Raw genomic sequence first — 21,779 nt, 5'->3', positions numbered from 1 at the left:
GCACGTGTACGGTCATATGACATGCACCGAATGTTAATTCATCTTCCTCCATTCGAAGTCGACTTTTACAGGTCAAGTGGACCCGATATCGGTAATTTTAAGGAATAAACAAAACTTTAATAGTAAAATTAATAGTTTTAGGAGTTTGTACAATTTTGTATTTAGATAACTATCTGAACTTTATTGTTTATGAAAATGTTCACTACCTGTGAAGAAAGACCTCACAAATAAATGACAAGCAGACGACAACAAATTGGATGTTAATAGCGCGAACCCTATCTGATTAAAATGATCTCTATTGGGTCTACCAGTAGAACCAACAGCATTGCGTAGACTCCCATGTCCAGGTGACATTTCATCTATAAATAACAATTTAAATATCGACCATTACATTGCGCCTTTTATAGCGTTATTCTGGAGCATACAAATTCTAAAAATATCGAGCGAGACTATTTATGCAATAGGCGAACTTGTTGGTCAATTTTAACATTGAAAAAACAGGGGTAAAAGTGCAGTAATAAACTCTGGATTGTATACTAGTATAAACAGATTTTATGACTTACCAATCACGGGGGGGGGGGGGGGGGGGGGGTTCGTCGTCTTCCGTTTTGAAACTAAATTTTTTTTTAAAATTTTATATCAAATTTTATATTGCAATTAGTTTCCGGCATACTTCGTAATTCACACGAATCATTTCGTATACCCTTGGCATAATCCCGAATGTTTTCAAATTCTTTTCAAATCACTGGCATGGTTTTGCAAGTAAGGTTTTGATTGGTCGAATGAAAGGTCAACTGGACATGAGCTCCAACGGGCTTCTGTTGAAATCCACATGTAATAGTGGAGATAATTTTAATTAGATTGGCGCGAACCGTGCATGAGAAAAATCGTCAGGAGCTGGAAGCATAACGCTGTTAGGGACGTTGACGATATACTCTTTACATTCCAGCAACACATTTATTTTACCCAAAGTGCCATTATGCATCTATGATGCTGCACATGCTCCTTTAAGTTTCAAATTATCCTAGAAAAGATGCTAAGCGAGGGAAAGGGCATCTTATTAGAACGCATTGCCATTGGTGCTACTATTATATATTGAATATTATTAGACACTAATATTCCAAACAAGAAATTATATTCAGCGAGTAGTTTTGGTCGGAATCATCCTACAATGGCAAGAAAGGCTCTTAATGATGTCTATACAACTTAGTTGAACCCCATTCTAATTTCCATCTAGTATGATAATATATCTATTCCGACCATTTTGCACCAGCGAGCAGTTCTAACCAAACGTTAATGTAAGTACAATCTGAACTAAAATCCAATTAGTTGATGGACAGGTACCTCCTGCAGATACCTAGCAGATAATTTAAAGATTATTTATTAAAAAGTTCCACTCGCATGATCAATTTGAAAAGATGAGAACACATGACATCTTTGGCCGGTTTGTGATGAACAGGCATAGGTACCTCCTGTAGATATCTAGCAGATATAGATTAAATTGTTTATTAGAAGTCCCACTTGATTTTTGCAGCGCTTGTACGTGAAAGCAAAAGTAGGATTAACACTTTTTACTCGTTATGGGAAATACAAAATATACCGTACAATAGATTTATACCATACAGCTCATACTTCATAATTGTATTATAAAGTTAATCTTTAAAGGAAAGATATAGAGGTCTGAGACTGACAGTCCTTTGTTGTATGATTTACTGCTGGTGCATATTTGAACGTAGACCTGAACTAAGTTATGTTTCTGGATACCTGATTCAGACAGCTTATATGTGTGTCCAGGATAGCATGCTTGGGTCTTAATATAAGCACGAAAATAATTATATATATGAATGAATTAATAACATTTTACTTAATATTTAAGCAAAAATTAACATTCAATATCTGAATTTAGTTAATTTTTTAAACTGTCTGACCGGCCGTATCTAACTTTTATCAATGTTCACAGGACACAATTATTCTAATAGGCCTTTAATAGTTGTAGGTTGAAATGTTTTGGGGGTTTTTAAATTAAGGAAATATTAATTACATACGTTTGCTAACAAGTAGTGGTAGTCTCAAGAATAATAGTGTTTCAAGGATCCAGTCTTGAATGTCATTAGTGTTACACATTGTCATTGGTGTTGCTTTTTTGTCATGGTTGTTACTCAAGAATATATTAACTGTCATTTCTCTAGAAACTTTATTTTTGAATTTTAAATTATTTATTAAGAAAATAATTGCTTCCACCTTTGTGACTTTTGTTTTGTTATTTCTTCTTTTTCTCATGAGTTTTGTTTTACTTTGCTCTTATTGGTCTCTAGCCTACTGGTTTAAAGGATTAATAGTCTCAATAGTCTAATATCATCTTGCCTAATCAGCACCATGCTGCCTTGAGATTAAAGAAGCCTTTAATTAATTCTAAAATTGCCTCTATAAAACACCCAAAAAGGTATTATTAATTAATAAAATATGCCTTTTACATCTTTTGCCATTCATTTATTAAAGCAAACACATAAATTACATTAATGTTTATTTCAATTATTTTTTTTATTAATTTTTAATGAAATACAAGTGCTCCGAAAATGGTGAAAATGCCCCAAAAGTGTTTGTCTACCATGCCTTGCCAAATTTCTAGGGAAATCACTAGAGTTTGCTCATGGAGTACGACGTGTCCGCACGTGCAGGCCGATTACAGAACTGTGTAGTCAGATATGATTTTATGTTTCTTTGTTCATCTAGTTTCCAAACGTTAAGAATAAAACCTTATATAGTTTAATTGTTTTATGTTGAATTTATATTTTGAAGAGTGATGATTTTTGTAGAGTGACCCAGCTGCGGCTCTGATTGGTAGTAATTTGTGATATTGATTATTTGTGCAAATACTATTATCCATTGGCAATAAATAAATACACCTTTATTTGTTATACATTTGTTATGCAATATACACCAGAGACTGAAACCAGTGCACGGTACTCCCAAAATTGGAAGTGTGATTTTCAGCCAAAATGAGGGTTGCTAATTTTAAAAAAAAACCTATAAATTAAAGATACATACCCTAGTTTTTAAACACTAAGGCATATTTTTTACTATTAGAACCGTTTTTACTTTACTTAGATTTTATTGTTTAGATTATGAATTTCCGTACATTCGAAGTGTTTTTGGTCATCTTAGTGTCTTTAATATCACAAATGCATTTCTCATATTTTTAAAAACGCACGTGCGTCTGAGAAGTAACAGCTATGGAATCCAATTTTAGTATATTTTTAGAGAGTATTTTACCATTTCAAAGTCACAGACTCATGTTTCACTCAATTGTCATTTTATCCAAATGTGTTTCAGGTTTGTAGATTAACTGAACTTAGTGTTAATTTTCACTGGTTGAAACTAGGGTATGTCCCTTTAAATCTTTTTCATTTTCGGGCAGCTAGATTATTGGTGTACAGCCTGGGTGTGTTGATACGCTGCTTTATCAGTTTTATTTTTTTAAAGGTTAACTTTATCGGCAGTAGGAATTGATTTAGTCCATTGGAACCTCGACTACTGAACCTCGTTTTGAAAATGGTCACGATAGAGGAAGCGGAAATATCACAAACCATTGCGCAGACACAAATCGATAACAATGGCGGAAAGCACAGAAAATTCTGGATCATGTATGAAAATTACAGTAAAAACACCAAAGGTTAAGCACGATGTAGAAATATCTACAGATGGATCGGTTAAGGAGGTAATACTAATGTTACAGTAACCGTAAATATTAGATTGGTTATTATCTAATATTGACCGACGGTGTTAAATGTTTCCAGATTTTAACAGGTGCGTGACAGTGACACGACATAATTTGTATACTCATCCAATCGAAAGTCGTACCATCAACGTGACGAATTTTCGGAACCAGCGTGACGTCACACGGCCTACTTACCGATCATCCGGGTCTTTGTGGGTTAAGCAAAGCCTTCGTGATTACTGTTTTAAATAGAATAAAGTTATGTTATCCTATTAACTTTTTGCATGCCTTTAGCATAGAGCAAGCATTTTTTTAAATACTTTTTTAAAAACTTTTTTTTATGTAAACTGAAGCAAATGCACCTAATTAGAAGGAAAATAAACAAAAAGTTTTAATTTTTCATAGAAAAACCTCTTTTTTATAGTCGGAAAAATGACGATTTCACAGGTATTGCATAGGCTAATTTCGAGGTTTTGGCAAAAACATGTCTTCACCTTATCACACTAAAACGAAGCAGTAAAACAAAAAATATGACAATTTTACTTGTTATCTCATCAAACTATCCTCACAATTTCAATATGTTTAGTCACTCCCTGTATTTTTAGCTCCCTGTCAAACATGTGACCCGTCACCCAAAATTGTGTATGTGAAATGTCTAAAAGTGAAAACTTCTTATAGTGTTGCTACATATTAATAATCAAATTATATATATTATTTCTACTAAGGATATATAAATAATTGGTGATAAAATTTACTAATACTCATACAAATTTACTAAACTGTTTTATTTATTGGTATATATGTCTACGTAATGTGAAACCATACTATGGGACAAATCAAACGTTTATGTATGTATTTATTGAGCTGAAAGACTTTCGCATCACCAACAGTACATGTATTTGCAATTCGGTTGCACACACTAATTTATATATAGCTATTCACACACACACACACATAAAAGATGCATTAAACAAGACCAAATATGACAAATGTTTTGAAAGGTCACTAGCCACAGGGCTAGTGGGTTTGCAAAAACCACTAGCCCACCAGGAGAAAGCATTAGCCCAAATTCCTGATCAATTATAACTGGAATTTTTATATAATTTGTAACATTACAAATTTACAAATATAACAGTAAAATGAAACAAACAATTAAATCATGTCGTAACTTTCATTTTAGGCCAGACAAGCAAGAGCATACAGTAAAACACACAAGAATATAAACCATGTCATTAAATTTGTCCAAAGGTCAAGAATTATTAATCAAGTTCCAACAACTCTTCCACATGGCAACCACAGGAATTCACAGTAGGAGGACTGTGTCCATTTACATGGTGTATACATTTTGCACACTCAATCTAGTGTTGAATACTTTCTTCTGGATCAAAACTTTCTATTTCAGGGCCAAGAAGCATAATGCACAGCAGAGACTGAAGAGTTTTCTGAGACATTCTATTTCTTTGCTTTGTTTTTAGCTGGTTCAGTTTGCTGATGAAAGACCGTTTTACAAGCAGCAGTTGATTGTGAAAGCATCATGTTACAAGATTATGAATCGAGTTTTGGATATCAGAATTATTTTAAAGTCCTAGTTATTATGACTTAAGACAACATTACAGGATGAACAAATAAAAAAATGGTTTCAAAGTTTAAAGTTTGTTTTTGGTTAACGACACCACAAGAGCACACTGATTTATTAATCATCGGCTATGAGATTTCAGACGTGGTAAATTTTGACATATAGTCTTAGGGAGGAAACCTGCTACATGTTTCCATTAGCAACAAGGGATCTTTATATGCACTTTCCAACAGACAGGATAGCACATACACAGCCTTTAATATACCAGTCGTGGTGCACTGGCTGGAACGAGGAAATAGTTTCAATACCTAAATAAAACAAGTATGTTTTTAGTAGTAAACAGAAATGAAACAAGTATCACAGTTTTGCTAGTTGTATGTTATGAACAATTGTTTTTGTCATTTTAAATAATATGTTAACTTTTTGTCTTGAACATTAAATATGATGATTATATTCCTGATGTTCGTATCTTAAATAGTTTGTTTGAAAAGCACCAATTTGTATTTTGCAAAATACATACAAGTGCAGGTACAACAATGACAAACAAAATAATACAAGCTAATCATGAATATAGAAGTATTTTGTTTAATTATTAGTTGCTTGAGAAATTTGCAGTGAATCCCTCATGATCAATATCAAAATGTTCATATCAGTCTGTTACCAAAAACCATACGAGTATCTCACGATCAAGGAGTACGGTATGATAAAAGACATACATTTGGCCATGTTGGTGTATTGCATATCAATTTCTGAAACACTATGCAACATGTTTTTGCCACACAGTGACTGTCACTCAATAATTTGTTGGTGTATACAAATGCAACAAAAATGACTAATATTGAAATTTTTTGCCAATTACTATATTGGATTTTAATTTATGTAAAAAAAATCTACAATTTCTTTTGTTCACACTCAGTGTTCCAAAGACCCCCCTCCCCCCCCCCACTCAAAAAAAAGAACGAAAGAGAGAGAGAGAGAGAAAAAAAGGAGTACATTTTGAACCAAAGTGTGCAATTGTGTTCTACAACTGTATCACTGAAAACGTTTGGCTAATGGCTGTATATTATATTATTTTTATTTCTGTTGAACATTATACAAAAACGTTTTGGTCCTCATTTGCTCAATATTTTTTCAATGTGATTTATTCTTCAAAAACAAACTAATTTGGTATTAATTAAACTTATAAAAGCTTTATTGAACGTCTACCACGTTATTTATATATCATTTACGGAAGTATACAGCTATTATCAAGAAACACAACTACCATTAGTGGCGTGTACGTCCAAATAAGTTATGTCCCTTGCAAGGTATTCCAGAGAAGTTATGTCCCTTGCAAGGTATTTTTCCGGTCACCATAACTACTCGGTACCAACGTTTTATAAATAAACAAACTATGAATACGGTTGTTTTAAAATATGTCACTGGTGAATATCATTTGTTAAAAGTATTTCCCATCATATTATAAACATATGAAATTGCGTCTGGAAGTTTAAATGCCTTTAAAGTGTTTATCAATGTTTGTAAAAAAAATTTCGTCAATATCTACTTCACACTAAAATGGCAGAGTCACGTGATTTAATGCATTCATCACCCTAGTTTACATATTCGGCACAATTCCCATGATTACCCCAGTCGTTAATGTACGTAAGGCTGGAGAAAAATGCATGTAATCTGAGACGCGATTTTGTCAAAACGGAAAAATCGTTTAGAGTAGCGGCCCTTTGCTTGCTCGTCGCTAATGCCTTGCATATTCAATGATATTGTCATTTAAAATTTGTATGCATGATTCAAGATAATTATTTTTATGATTTAACAAATTATTTTATTTCCAAATTGAATGTAATAATTAAACAATTGCAAAGTTGTTACTTTACACCTTTAAATTACAGTATTATTATTGATGTAATGGCAACAGTGAAAATGTTCCACTGAATTATGTGAATACATTCCAGGGTTTCTACCAGAAAACAAATGATGGGGGGGGGGGGGGGGGGGGGATCGGAGGTGGCGAATACCCCGACCGCGTGCCATAGGCGCATCATCGCCAGTGGGGTGTTTGGGGGCCCTCCCCCATATAAATTTGGATTTTAGATTCCCGGAGATGTGATTTCCTGTCATCTCGGAACACAATCCGGCAGCCAAAACAGTTGATCTATTCTGATGCACTAACCGTGAAAATCATCACAAATTTGGACAAAATAAATGATGTATTCCATCTTATAACTTTTGTTCTGATAATTTATACATTTAAAAATTTCCTGTGTGTGTAAATTTGGATATTTAAATGCTACAGTAGTAGGCTACTAATAAAATAAATGTCGAAAGCAAAATAAATCTCTGAAAAAACAACATTTTACCAAAATATACGATGTACTTTTTTATTATATTACAAAGCATAAAAGCGTACTTATGTTTCATTGTTCTTGCTGGGTAAAAATTAAAGGAGGGCAGCTGCACGGCACCTCACCTTTCAAAAAAACAAACACCCAATAAACGAAAAGCAAAAAAAATAGAAAAGAAGCTTGAAAGACATGCGCCTTATTTTTCCTACAAAAAAGTTTATACGAAATACAAGCAGACTGGTCTTTTAATTGAACCGAAGATGTTATCGGTCTAACATCTGACATTCACTGGCAGTTCCGGTTTTGCTGAAGGGTCATTCCGTGTCAAATCACCCCAAAAAATTTAAACCCTACCCTCTCCAATTTCAATGAAATTTGGTATATAGAGTTATTGTGGCCAAAAAACCTGAAATTCCAAGTTTCAGCTCAATTGGACCTACAGTTTCCGTGTTATGGCCTTTTCTTTTTCTTAAATTTTGTCAAAAAAGGGCGTGGCCGCCCTTTTTTAAATTGCCATAACTCAGCAACCAATGGTCCAATTTTGACAAATGAGGTATAATTGGAAAGGGGGAATTACAAGGAATCCAAATCTGGCATTATTCCTGATATTTGGGTTACTTTTGGGCTGATGACCGTTTAACCTATATTTTGACCTTGAAATTGACCTTGTGGGACACGTAACCTTGAGATGACCTTTGATTAAAATTATAGCCCAACATGTTATCTACAACATGTAAAAAAATTGGAGGTGAAAAATGTTTCATTAGTCAGCAATTTCAAATTGAAATATGTTTATCTGTTGTTCTATGCTCTCTGTGTATAGACTGCACATGTATTTAAGCACTATTAAATGTACATGCATCAACACTGTAAATGTCATGAATGTTCTAACAATATTGTCCAGCATCCAACAGATTTAAGATTAATTTTTTGAAATACATGTATTGCCTAATTATCAAAAACATCTTGTGACAACATCTCATTGTTTAGAACAGGCTAAACTATATTACCATGGTGACTACACTGAAAGGATGTTATGGCCCCTTGAATGGACTTTGGACCCCATGTGGAGGAAACTGCAGCCCCCTAACCCCAATTCAGAGCATGCTGCATGAATATCTAAAATCGAAGAAATTTTAAGTTTATCCATTAGATCTCAGATTTCCCTCCATTTCCAAGATCCATTAAGATGTAAGTATCAGAAAATCTCCAGTAGGTAACTGACAAACAAAAGAACTAATTGATCCTTATTACTTATATATGTAATTAGTATTGATAATTATTTTTAAGATTAATTACTATCTGTGGTCATTTACATCCTTATTGATGAAGTGAAGAATGTTCGTACTTTAAAATTTTGAGTCTACATCATGTCATTGAGCAAGTCATTATGGTAAGATTGCTAAATAATAATTTGTTTATTCACCATAGGTACTGCATCACAATTTGACACTTATTTTCTAAGGTTTCAAGCATAGGCCTGTACCGTAAGCAGCAGAGAATCCAACTGAAAAAAGTTACTTATAGCACTTAGTGATAGGTCTACATTGTAGTACATGTATAAATAATGAAGGGTAAAACTAAATTTTTTAATGGATAAAGAATTTAAAAAAATGGAATTGTCACAATTCAGCAATAAATGGCAGAAAAATAGTCATATATATGGAACTTTTTTAAAATGCCAAACAAATGCTATTTCATTGTACATAGTTAAATAGAGGGCAGGGGCGGTACGTAGCCCTGTGGTAAAGCACTCGCTTGGTGCGCTGACAAGTCTGGGAATGAGCCCGGTCAGTGGGCTATTTTTTGCTCCATCCAGTTCACTACAACTGGTATATCAAAGGCCATGGTATGTGCTATTCTGTCTCTGGGATGGTGCATATAAAAGATCAATTGCTACTAATTGAAAAACATAATGGGTTTCCTCTCTAAGACTATTATGTCAGAATTACAAAATGTTTGACGTCCAATAGCCAATGATTAATAAATCAATGAGCTCTAGTTAAACAAAACCCTGCAGTACCATCGTTTTGTCCCATTATCAGTCTACAATGCAGGTTTTCAAACTGAGTTTACAATCCAATCCATCCGAATTGGTACAAATTCAAGATATTAGCAATTTCGATGATAGTACAATGTAATGACGATTCACAAATTCCACTAGAAATAAAGGCACAAAACTTTTTCTGCAGCCTCTATGATGGTATTCCTTGGATTGGTTTGGTGGATGAAGTTTCAGAGGAATTTGGAGACTATAACGTCAAGTTATGCACCCTCATGGACCTTCAAGGCAGTTCCACTGGCTGTCAAAAGCAGACAAGTTTGGGTTCCAGAAAGGGATATACTTTGTGTTATAAACACCCCATCCTTGACATCATCTTCATCCAGGAATTACAGTATCTGCCAAAATTATCTCGTCAGAATTTCCAAAGTCTGTTCAACATGGATAGTTAAAGACTAGAAAGCTTGTGACTTCAATCAAGTAGTCAGACTCCTCAAATAAACAGAAATACAATAATATATAAAATTAACAAAAGATGAAGAAAACTACCAGTAGTGATTTATAGATTCTATTTTCCTTAATCAATTGGTTGCCTGGTTGCCACACTATATTGTATCATTAACATTCATGACATTTACAGTGTTGACGCATATACATTTAATAGTGAAATGCATGCAGTCTATACAGAGAGCATAGAACAACAGCAGGTAAACATATTTCAATCTGAAATTGCTGACTAATGAAACATTTTCCACCTCCAATTTTTTTATATGTTGTAGATAACATGTTGGGCTGTAATTTTAATCAAAGGTCATCTCAAAGTCACATGTCCCACAAGGTCAAAATATAGGTCAAAAGGTCGTCAGCCCAAAAGTAACCCAAATATCAGGAATAATGCCAGATTTGGATTCCTTGTAATCTCCCCCCCCCCCCCCCCCCCCCCCCCCCCCCTTTCCAATGATACCTCATTTGTCACAATTGGACCATTGGTTGCTGAGTTATGGCAATTTAAAAAAGGGCGGCCATGCCTTTTTTTGACAAAATTTAAAAAAAAGAAAAGGCCATAACTTGGAAACTGTTGGTCCGATTAAGCTGAAACTTGGAATTTCAGGTTTTTTGACCAAAATAACCTTATATACCAAATTTCATTGAAATTGGAGGGCTTAGGGTTTAACCCATTGGGTGATCTGACATGGAATGACCCTGAACCGATCAAAGTTTTAATATTATTTTTAATAAACATTTCAAGATCTACGAAAAACAATAAAGGTTTTTATAAAGTGATCCCCTAATGTCGGATACATTTTTTGTTATTTCCATCTTCATCGGTCGCTGTGATAAAATATCACCAGCTGATAAAAAGTAGTTTTGTTTTTTGTAAAGGGTTGTATATATTATTTGGCACCCAAGATAAATGATTTTAATGATAAACACTACCACTTCTGTTGTTTTTATAAGCGGTGATATCCCCCCAAAATGAAAAGTTTACAATATTTTATAAAGAACTGCTGAATAAACAGAATGATAGAAAGTAAAAATCATCAGTTACAACCAATTATATCAGCAATTGAGGACAAAATATTAGACGATAGTTTGTGGAAACAAAAGACAGAATGACCATTTTCTGATCACGTGACAAATTTGGTGCCAAATAAGTGAGGTTTTTTCAATCGGAGATTGCCGAATTCATTGCTCAGATAAAATAAAACTTTTATGGTGTGTATTAAACATACAAATGGATACATGTATGGGACAAAATAGAGGCTGTTAAAAATACTTTCAAATTACGTTACGATAACTGTCGTAAATGTTTTATCGGTTGCTTTTTCGTACACAACGCGGCTTGCTTTCCTTAGATGTCCAGTGTGCAGACTGATTGTTGTTTTTTATGTGTGGGAAAAAGTGTTCATTTGGAAATAGCGGAGATAAGTGCTGGAAAATAAAGAGGGGCGCAGAAAAATAAAGAGGGGCAGAGAATGTGAAAGTAGGGCGGCAAAATGCAATAGCGGGTCGGACCCGCCCCCCCCCCCCCCCCCCCCCCCCCCCCCCCGCTAAAATGGAGCAGTGAGAACACTGTTTATTATAGTAATCCTTGGCCGGATATTGCATCATGTAAGTCTTGGTGTCAAGACATTACATCTGATCTAGTTGGGGCGTAGTTGTGCGATAGATCTAGGATCTGTTCCCGTCGGTGAGCCCATTGCAGTAGTAGAAATTAGAAAATCTATTCACTGGCCCGGGGGACTAGTAGCTGAGGTAAGTTACTAGTCCCCAGGAAAAATCACTAACCCCCCCCCCCCCCCCCCACCCCCCTCCCAACCCCACTTCATTATTGAAGCAGTTTGAGAAGACGAAACCTATATGGGATCTAGCAAGTAGTTCAAGGATTGAACACACATTACTCTGTTGCTTGTACTTTATCTTTAATGGTGCAAATATAAAGGACGTCCATAATAAAATGACTAAAAGCGAAGTTTCAAATGTGTTGTCATTTGTGGTTAGTTTTCGTATTTGTTTAATGAAGATTCCTTATTTAGAAGTCATTGTCACAAGTTTCTGGCTAACAATACTTTTTAAAAGATCATAATTACGTATGATAAACATTACAGTAAAGTACACCAATTTAGTCGTCATTCAGTAAATGGTTTTTTTGGGGTTTTTTAAAATTACAGCAAATGGTGGAGTATTTACAAAAAATAATAGCAATTATAATATTCAATTCATTTAAGTCATACAACTCAGGAATTATCTTTACTGTTACTGAATTATTTCCTAATACACTCGGATGTCCACTGGTAAAATTGTTTGGAATCAGCTAGTTAAAATCGATCGATGCCAACATGAACTATTACAATGCGTTTATTTATTACCAACGAAACAAAAACAAAGCACTAACATACACACACACAAAACAACAAAAAACTAAAACATTTTCCCTTCCGAACATGCTTCATCTATAATCGGAATATTACTACAATTTTTGGAAGTTCCGATTGTGTTTGCAGTAAATATCCAGATTTATCGAGACCAAACAAAACTGCAATACTTTTTGACTTTGTCAATCTGTCATGGCAATTATATTGGTGAAATTTAATAAATCTACAGTTTGTATGTTTAACAGGTTTCATTGGCAAAATAGTTTAACTGTCCGCATCATGAATCTGGGTCACAACTGCCCAGTATTACTTGCCAGGGGGACTAGCACCATTTAAATTGTACTCACCTCCAGGGATTTATACTTGCCTGGAGCGAGGGGGCAAGCTTTAACTTCTATCCCTACATTGGGCTATTTCTCATTCCACCCAGTGCTCCACAACTGGTGTAACAAAGACCATGGTATGTGGGATGGTGCATATAAAAGATCCCTCGCTGCTAATAAAAAAGAGTAGCCCATGAATTGGCAACAGTGGGTTTCCTCTCTCAATATCTATGTGGTCCTTAACCATATGTCCGATGACATATAACCGTAAATAAAATGTGTTGAGTGCATTGTTAAATAAAACATTTCCTTCCTTCCTTACATCTGATCTGTTCTTATTTCATGTGCTATGTCTTCAGCTGCCAGATCTGTAGTTCACGCCAGCACAGACGCAGTGTGTTTTGTCACATTCAATTCAGTTTCAGTTCATTTCTGTTTTTTAACTGGCACCATAGTCTCCAGACCCTAAAATCGATGGTCGCCCAACAGACTATCTTTGTAAAATTCTTAGTCGCCCTTAGCCAATAAGGGTCGCCACGACTGCTAATTTTCAACCCTGCTATTCAACAGAAATAATATATACAGTAGAATCTTGTTGGGTCGAATACACCGCAATGCTCGACCAAAATAACCATATAATATAATTGCATAAAAATTATCAATTGGCTAATTTGGCAATGGACAGGGTGAGCCTTGTTTAGGGTGGATTAGATCATCCTAATTTGTCTGGTTTCTGTTTCAGCTGAAGGCCAAAGTTGCTGAATTGTTTGGTGCCCAGTTGGAACAGCTCTGTCTCATCTTTGCCGGCAAGATTCTGAAGGACCCCGATACACTAGCACAGCACGGAATCAAGGATGGGCTCACAGTTCACTTGGTTATTAAGTCAACAAACAAGGTACGCCTTATAGCATAACAATATGTATGAAGTAAAATATCAGTTGATTAAATTAAAAAACTACACCAGAAGTTGCAGCTACACAGACTGCACAAAACAACTGATTTGTTCACATGCAGATCAATTGAAACTGCTTACGTAACTTATTTATGGTTTGCAAAAAATTTTTGCAGTGCTGAACATGAATATTTTACTCATCTTTTCATTCATTCCAGTAAAAATTCAGTCATCAATCAGTCATTTTGTTTTGAGTAGTAATTTATATTAAATTCTACATTAATAATTTATGTTGTGTATTGGATTTTAATATAGGTTAAGCAAAGAAAAAGGATATGGAAAAATCATGTCCCAATTTTTTTTTTAAATGTCAATGACCAGATAAACTACTTGTACCCTGTATGAAATACTATGCAAGGTTACACACACATTGTTTATTCAAAAATGGATTAAATCTCAGTGTTGACCAGGACAGGCAAGTGATCAATTCCGCTTCACTCCACAGTCGGCTGGAAAGTTTTGCAGCCCTGGTTAGCTCTGTGTGAGCGGAACATTTTGCCATATCATCAATTCAAACTTCACAAATTACAAACACCCAGAGATTTTCGAATACAATTACATTTATATTACATGAAATTTATTGGTCAAATTTAAATAAAATTCACCATTTGTTTTTAAAATTTGCAGTTTGAAAAGTTGGCGAGTACCAGAGTTGGTCCTGTTTTTGGGCTAGTGGCAAATTGATAATCTTAAACTGCTACAGTTAAAATGCTCATACATTTATTTGACACTATATACCTTGTGTACATGTGATTGCTGTACAGTTTGCCTTGGTGTTGCTTATGGCAAAGACTGACATTGACAAACCCTTGTATGGTTGACATTTATTAAAAGTGTCATGGGGAGCAAGATTCATTATTCCCCTTAAACTGAGGTCTGGGTTGTGGTATGCACTGTCCTGTTTGAAAAAGTGAATATACTTGTAATAATTAAACAACATATATACCATTGCAAATTTGCTGAAATGAAGCCAGATTTTGATGAAGTTGTAACTAGAATAAAATTTTACAAAGATATCGAAAAATATATTTTCTCCGTAAATGAAGACCACTTCACGGATCAGTGGAGGTATTTTACAGTTATAATACCGAGCATTATATTAAATTAATTTTGCAGGTGATGGGTTTTTTCATTTTGCTATTACAAAACTAGAACACAAATACAGACCGTTCCTGTTTTTTTGTTATAACTATATGTATTTACTTCTGACTTACTTCTGAAAGTGGATGGTCTATCCTCCATCAATTTTTGTCTTATCGGACTCAGGATGGGCGTGTTCGAAACCCTAGTGGTATATGGGCACGTTAAACAAGTTATTCTCATCATCTCTATTGACCAAACCTCAAAATAACCAAATTTTGAATGTTCACCAAAGATTCATACATCGTTACATGTAGTTTAAAATGTGCTGAAGTATAGTTAAGCAAACTTTCCTTTCCTTTATTTCATGTTGTTGTTGTCTGCTATAGGGACATGAATCGGCAGCTGGGACACCATCGTCTGATACATCTTCATCTCGGGTGAGTACCAAGATTCAGGGGTTCAAACATTTACATCTCAGCTAAAATATCTTACAACTTTTATAAGAATACAGTTCATATTATTCATGCTTTGTTCGAGGAAACTCAGAAATTATAAACTCGTTAGTAGCACTTGCTTTACATCCCCGTTCATTTTACACAAACATTGATTTATATTTACAAAGTACTGAAAAAAATTCAGTATGTTCTGCTACACGGTTTATTACATCTCAACTAAAATATCTTTCAACTTTTATAAGAGCAGGGTTTCTGCCAGAGGGTAAAACGGGTATGGCACCATACCTAAATTAATATTTTTTTTAAGTTAAAGGAAACATGTCACGAGACCATATTATAGCTCATTTTAAAAGCAAAATGATATAAAAATAATATACAAATAAGTTTATAACAATAAAATATGCGTAGTTAACTTAAAATGACGAAATTACGCCAATCAATATCAAAGTACGATTTATGCATATTTATTTGTGAGCATTCGAGAAAAAAAAAAGGGAAGTGACGTCAGAGCCGCTGTACTCTTCCATTGTTGTTAACTGTTTATATATGGAGTAAGGGCCTTACGATCTTTTCAATCCAAGCAGTGCCGTACTGCGCAGCCTTTGGGTGTAAAAATAAACAGTTTAAACGATCGGGATTGTCTTTTTACGGTTTTCCAAAGGATTCTATCCGAAGAAAGACGCATGTATTTTATCGCATAGTACTTTGGTGTCAGCCTAGTTTAGTATTTACAGCCCGGAGCCCGAACGTTACCCAGAGACAAAAACAGTACTCGGTTGCGAATGCCGAGGTTTACATTGTACATATTTGGCACAAAGATGCACCTCAGCATGATGTATTTAGATATGTTTTTTTTTTTTTTTTTTTAAAAGAAGAGATTTTTCATGTTAGGGCTGTAGGCCTACATAACAAAATCTGTATTCACCGTCCGAAGAAGGAAACGTCAATAATTAGTTAAATATGGCATATACAAACATAGGATTTGGCATGAAGATACATCTCAGTACGATGTATTTAAATATGTTTAAAAAAAAATAAAAAATAATGATTTTAATCTTCGGGCGGAGTACGTCACAAAAACGTTCCTCATCGCCCGAAGCCCCAAAGTAACACGAAGTTCAATACAAAATAAACCACTACTGTCGGTGTTGAAATAACTATTATGTTTCATCCACGGGCTGACTTGAGAATCGGAGTGTTGTTTTAGTTAATTGGTCCTTTCTTTCCGTGGCCTGCACATGTGATTCCTGATTGGCAGGTGTATATTGCAGGGTATCGACCAGGCAAGTGATTACCACTGTCTAGACATACGTACAAAATACTTGCCAGTTTTTTAAGATCTCAGGGTATTGTGGCGTAACCTGTCGCGACTATAGTACAATGTTAATGGACATTATCAGCCACCCTGCTTCATTACTGTAAATAATGCTGTAAAACACTTGATTAAGTAGACTTTCCCATCTAAAATTACAAAACTGGTGGTGTGTGGTTATGTGCTTGACGGTGTGAGGATTACTTCGCATTCAAGCTTTGTAAGACTGCCTGTCTGCAGTCATATCGACTAACAATAGAAGAAGAAAAAAACATAACACGTTAGTGCTGTCAGTTTTCACAACTGTGGCTAAATAATGTATTGTCAAACGTTTTTTAGTTGAGAATTCAGACTTGTAACAACACTGTACATGCTTTGAGAGGAAAGCAAGATTTTGTATTTTTGTTTGACAATGAATTAGGGCAGGGTGGTGCGGCAACAAACACGGCAGGGCGGCACAAAACGGGGGAAGGGCACAGCACCCCTCTATTTATTGCTAGCTAGAACACTGCTTGGTGAACCAGTTGGGTTTATTCTTGTCCAAACCAGTGCCCCACAACTGGTATCAAACATCATGGTATATATATCTATGGGAAAGTGGATATAAACACTGCTTCTAGATTATGGTAGCCCCACTCCCATGGCTAGTGATATGTTGGGCTAGTAAATAACTACTATTGCCATTCCCGACGGCTAGTGAATATTTTTGGGTCAAATGTTACAGTTAAGTCTATTTTGTAAATATGAATATTTTGCCTCCACCCCAAACCCCCAGTGTGTGTGTTTTTGAACTCTATCTCCGTCTTTAGGTGACATATCTGATTATTACTATTATTTAGTAAAATTGTATTAACTTAAAAGTAAAGTAGGGCTAGTGAATTTTTTATCATGGCTAGTAAAAAAATTTAAATCACCGACCCCATGGCTAGTGGATTTTATAAAAATTCTTGAAGCCCTGATATAAAAGATCTCTTGCTTCCAAATTTAAACATTTATCGAGATTCCTTGGAAGACTACATGTATATATATCACACATTACCAAATGTATAACATTCAATAGTCAGTGATTAATAAATCAATGTGTTTAGTGATTTAGTTAAAGGAACTTTTAACTTTTGTTTCCATTTTGACTCTAGATCAAGAATTGCTGTAACACATTTGTTTTGTTAAAAAGACACCAAATGCCCAGTAAATCTCTATGCATAGTATGTATAGTATAGTAACAGTATAGTTTAAAATGTGCTACGGTGTTATGAACTATTCTGTTCCTGTCGTGTTACATTAATTTGTGTATTATTTCAATTTAGCCTGCCACAGAGCCAGGTGCAGGACAGGCAAACATTGGGGCCACACCCTTTGGTCTGGGTGCTCTAGGAGGACTGGCTGGAATGGGAAATCTGGGAATGGGGTCTGCCAACTTCATGGAGATGCAGCAACGAATGCAGCAAGAGGTATTTACTTTTATTTATATATATAAATATATATGTATATGACACATGTATATGGTGTCTTTTTAACAAAACAAATGGGATCCATGGCTTCTACAGGTAGTTTTAATTTTGACAAAATTAATTTATAAAATCCTGAGTCTCCATGTACATTGTAAGACATCAGCAAAGCCATTTGGTAAGCAACTCAATTTAGGTCTATGAATTTCCATGTCTCATTTAGTATATGTAGGAAGTGATTCTGTTTTGATTCCAAGTTTTGTTTATTGATGTGTGGTATCATAAATAGAGTACGGTTACTCGTTCTTGAAAGAGGCCATTTATATTACAACTGAAGTGTTTTCATCCTTGCATCACTCAGTTTTGTTTGTGGTGTTCAGTTAAAAAAAAGCTTCTTGTAACAGGGTTTGTAGCAGTCTTTAAATTCATTGAAAGTCTTTGAATTGGAAAACATTATTTTTAGGTCTTTGAAAGTCTTTGAATTGTAATAGAAGTCGTTAAAAGTCTTTAAATTCTCACAAATCATAGCCAGAGCAATGATGATTGATATCTTTTACAGCTTCATGCATTTGATATTTTCCAGTTACAAGGTTTACTCTGTCATGATACATGTAAAAAAGCTCATTTTTTTGCCATGGATAGCAACGTAAACGGACTGATTTGGTATTTTTATTGCTTTCTATTGTCTTTGACCGCTGTGTAAAAGTCTTTGAATTAGTTTGGTCTTTAAGGCAATGAACTCTGTGTAATTCAAATGGTCTTTCACAGGAACATATAATTTAGTATTTTCTGCGTGTGTTCGCCGTTTCAGATGCTGAACAACCCCGACATGCTGCGACAGATGATGGACAACCCGTTTGTCCAGCAGTTGATGTCGAACCCTGACGTCATGAGACAGCTCATCACTAACAACCCACAGATGAGGGAGCTCATGGAGGTAACAAGATAAAACAGTCAAACACTTAACCAGGAGTCTTTATAAGTCGAATTACCGTGCATTACATTGCAGTTTTCTCAATAATTTATTAAGTTTTCATTTAATAGGGTCTACTTTCTGATATTTATCTTCATGCACATGGATTTTGGGAAACGTAGTGTCATTTAATACAGAATTTGTATTTTGTTCTATTTAGGAAGTTTGTTTTGTTTAACGACACCACTAGAGCACATGGATTAATTAATCATCGGCTATTGGATGTTAAACATTTGGTTTCTGTTTAGGCAATATGTTATTAAATGATGTTATGATAATATTAATAAATATTAAAATATATACATGTATAATAAAATATGAAAAGTTCAGAATTTTTACCTTTATGGTTGGGAATATTTTCTTCAGAATTTGTAATAATATTGTCGAATATCGAGTCTTGCAACATAAGTGATAAAACTGAATTATTTACCTTGGTTCTCAGACAAATATAAAATTCATTTAAACATGTAAAAAGTTTTTTTTTTAATTCTGCTTTGCAAATCGTAGTGTCAGCTATGTTCTAAAACATAGTTTGACAATATGTGACTGCATTTGTGTAAAAGGGTAGAGATGATGTTAAATAGAAAACTTGATTTTGGCATTTTTAAATAACCTATTGTAAAAAGAATGCATTTTCCAAAGATTGCAGCTCAGAGATTTGTGTAATGACTGGGGGTCTCAAACATGAAATATCAATGGGTGTTTGTCCCGTTTTTTAGCGTCGGAATGTAAATAGGTTTATGATAGTATTTTAGACAATTCAAATATTGTCATACTGTCAGTTCATCACTGAAATTAGATAACCAGACAGTATATAACAGAAGCATGCTTTGCGTGTGATATAATATAAATCAAATTTTTTCGTGTTAATGACATTTCCAGCAAACAGGTATCCAAGCTTGTACATGTATTATAAGCCTCCCAGACCTATATTTTTTATAGGATCCTATAAAACTCCTATATTGAGATTTATTTCCTATATTTGACTCAATTGCTTTGCCAAAATGCCGATGAATAAAATATGTTACTGAGTTATATGTCAGAAATTCAGAAGATGCTTTGAATGTGGGAGATCTGTATCAAGTTCCAATCAAGATCCTGCTCACCTGATGAGGTGAGGAGGATGTATTACTGATACAAGATGCACCAACTTTCAATGTATCCTGGATATTGGCATGGACTGCTGGCAAGCCTTGGTATATATTTGTTGAGGTAGTAGATGGTATCTTATCTACATACGCAAGGTAAGAACATGTAAAATGCCTATAATCATGATAATCGATCCAGATGTTCCTATAAAACTCCTATATTTGACCTCAAAATTCCTATAAAACTCCCTATATTTTGGTATGCAAATTCCTATATTTCCTATATTTTAATAAGTACAAGTGGCTGGGAGGCCTGGTATTACATTTACATTCTACATGACGTCATATTAATCAGTGTTTTCTGTGAATCATATTCTATATGTGTACTCTTTATTTTGTTTACTCACACTCGGTCAGATACAAATAACTTAATTAAAACACATTCTAGTTGTTTAACTTGTGTTTTGTTATGCATATTTTGTTGCCTAATGCATGTATAATTGTTTTCTGATGTAGCGGAATCCTGAAATAACGCACATGTTGAACAACCCTGAGTTGATGAGACAGGTAAACCTTTAAAATATTTTGTAATTAGCCAAAATAGAGACGGGGTGAGATAGAGAAAGAGTGACAGATGGACAGAGATACAGATGCAGTGTGTGTGTCCGTGCGTGCGTGCGTGTGAGTATGGTAGTAGTACCATGTATTTTGGGCAGATCTCTGAACAAGTGACAATACATGGCACAGTCTAGTGTTTTTCCTAGTCGTGGCACAGTAGACAATGTTTTTGGTAATTGTTATCATTTTCAGGCACTTTGTTTTCATTATTTTTTCTTTATTTATAAAAATAAATGTAATTAATGTGCTTGCTTTGGTATATGAATGGCAAAATATATAAAAGGCCTATTTTATGAAGGCAATTTTAGAAAAAGTCTTGTTTAATCTCAGGGCAGAATGGTGCTGATTAAGGCAATGATGGCTCTAGACAATTGAGGCATGGTGCTGCCCCATGCTAAAATACGTGTAAGCTAGGGAAAACACTGCAGTCATGCATTTAATGTATATGTTAAAGTCTAATATCATTAAAATTTCTTTGATATGTCATAGCCAATCAAACTTAGCTATAACAAAAGAAAGATTCAATCTCCATTCTAATTCTGGAATTATGTTTGAGCAAAATTAGTATCGAATAAATTTGTCAAATTGTAATTGAGTTTGTACTCGGTTTTGTGAATTTTAGTTAAGGACAGCTTATGTTCTACCACCAAGCTACATCATGGCCCTGAGTTATTTTTAATACTGGTGCTATCATTTGGTTTTTTCACAGACTATGGAGTTGGCTCGTAACCCTTCTATGTTGCAAGAATTGATGAGGACACAGGACCGAGCAATGAGCAACCTGGAGGTATTATTTTTGTCGTGTTCATCTGCTAAAATACCCCGGAGTGTTCATTATGTATCAAAGCAGGAGGTGTCTTGTTTAAAATAAGCATGTATTAACCGAGTAGAGAGGTCAGTAATAAGCAGTGTAATTACATGTAACAGGGCTCGGACATAAGAATATGTTTACCACCCACGGCAATTTTTTAAAATGACATTTGCAGCAAGTAAACGTGACTGAAAAGGTTATT

At 34.6% G+C, this 21,779-nt stretch overlaps 1 protein-coding gene across 2 annotated transcripts in view; it reads left to right on the top strand.

Annotated features, from left to right (window-relative positions):
* The first annotated feature begins 3,598 nt into the window (after positions 1–3,598).
* LOC121382406 (ubiquilin-1-like) overlaps positions 3,599–21,779 on the top strand; it is a 38,722-nt gene continuing 20,541 nt past the window's right edge. For both annotated transcript variants that reach the window (XR_005959170.1, XM_041511977.1), the window contains exons 1-7: positions 3,599–3,718; positions 13,580–13,732; positions 15,259–15,309; positions 17,947–18,090; positions 18,899–19,024; positions 20,665–20,715; positions 21,476–21,553. Coding sequence is in view for 1 of the 2 variants with exons in the window: in XM_041511977.1 (XP_041367911.1) it covers positions 3,614–3,718; positions 13,580–13,732; positions 15,259–15,309; positions 17,947–18,090; positions 18,899–19,024; positions 20,665–20,715; positions 21,476–21,553 (708 nt within the window). In the remaining variant the exon portion in view is untranslated. The remainder of the gene's footprint in view (positions 3,719–13,579; positions 13,733–15,258; positions 15,310–17,946; positions 18,091–18,898; positions 19,025–20,664; positions 20,716–21,475; positions 21,554–21,779) is intronic.

Source organism: Gigantopelta aegis, chromosome 2 (genome assembly GCF_016097555.1).
Source record: "Gigantopelta aegis isolate Gae_Host chromosome 2, Gae_host_genome, whole genome shotgun sequence".
In the NCBI taxonomy this organism is placed as follows: Eukaryota; Metazoa; Mollusca; class Gastropoda; order Neomphalida; family Peltospiridae; genus Gigantopelta; species Gigantopelta aegis.
Note: the sequence above shows the minus strand (reverse complement) of the source record. Positions and strands in the feature narration are given on the sequence as shown.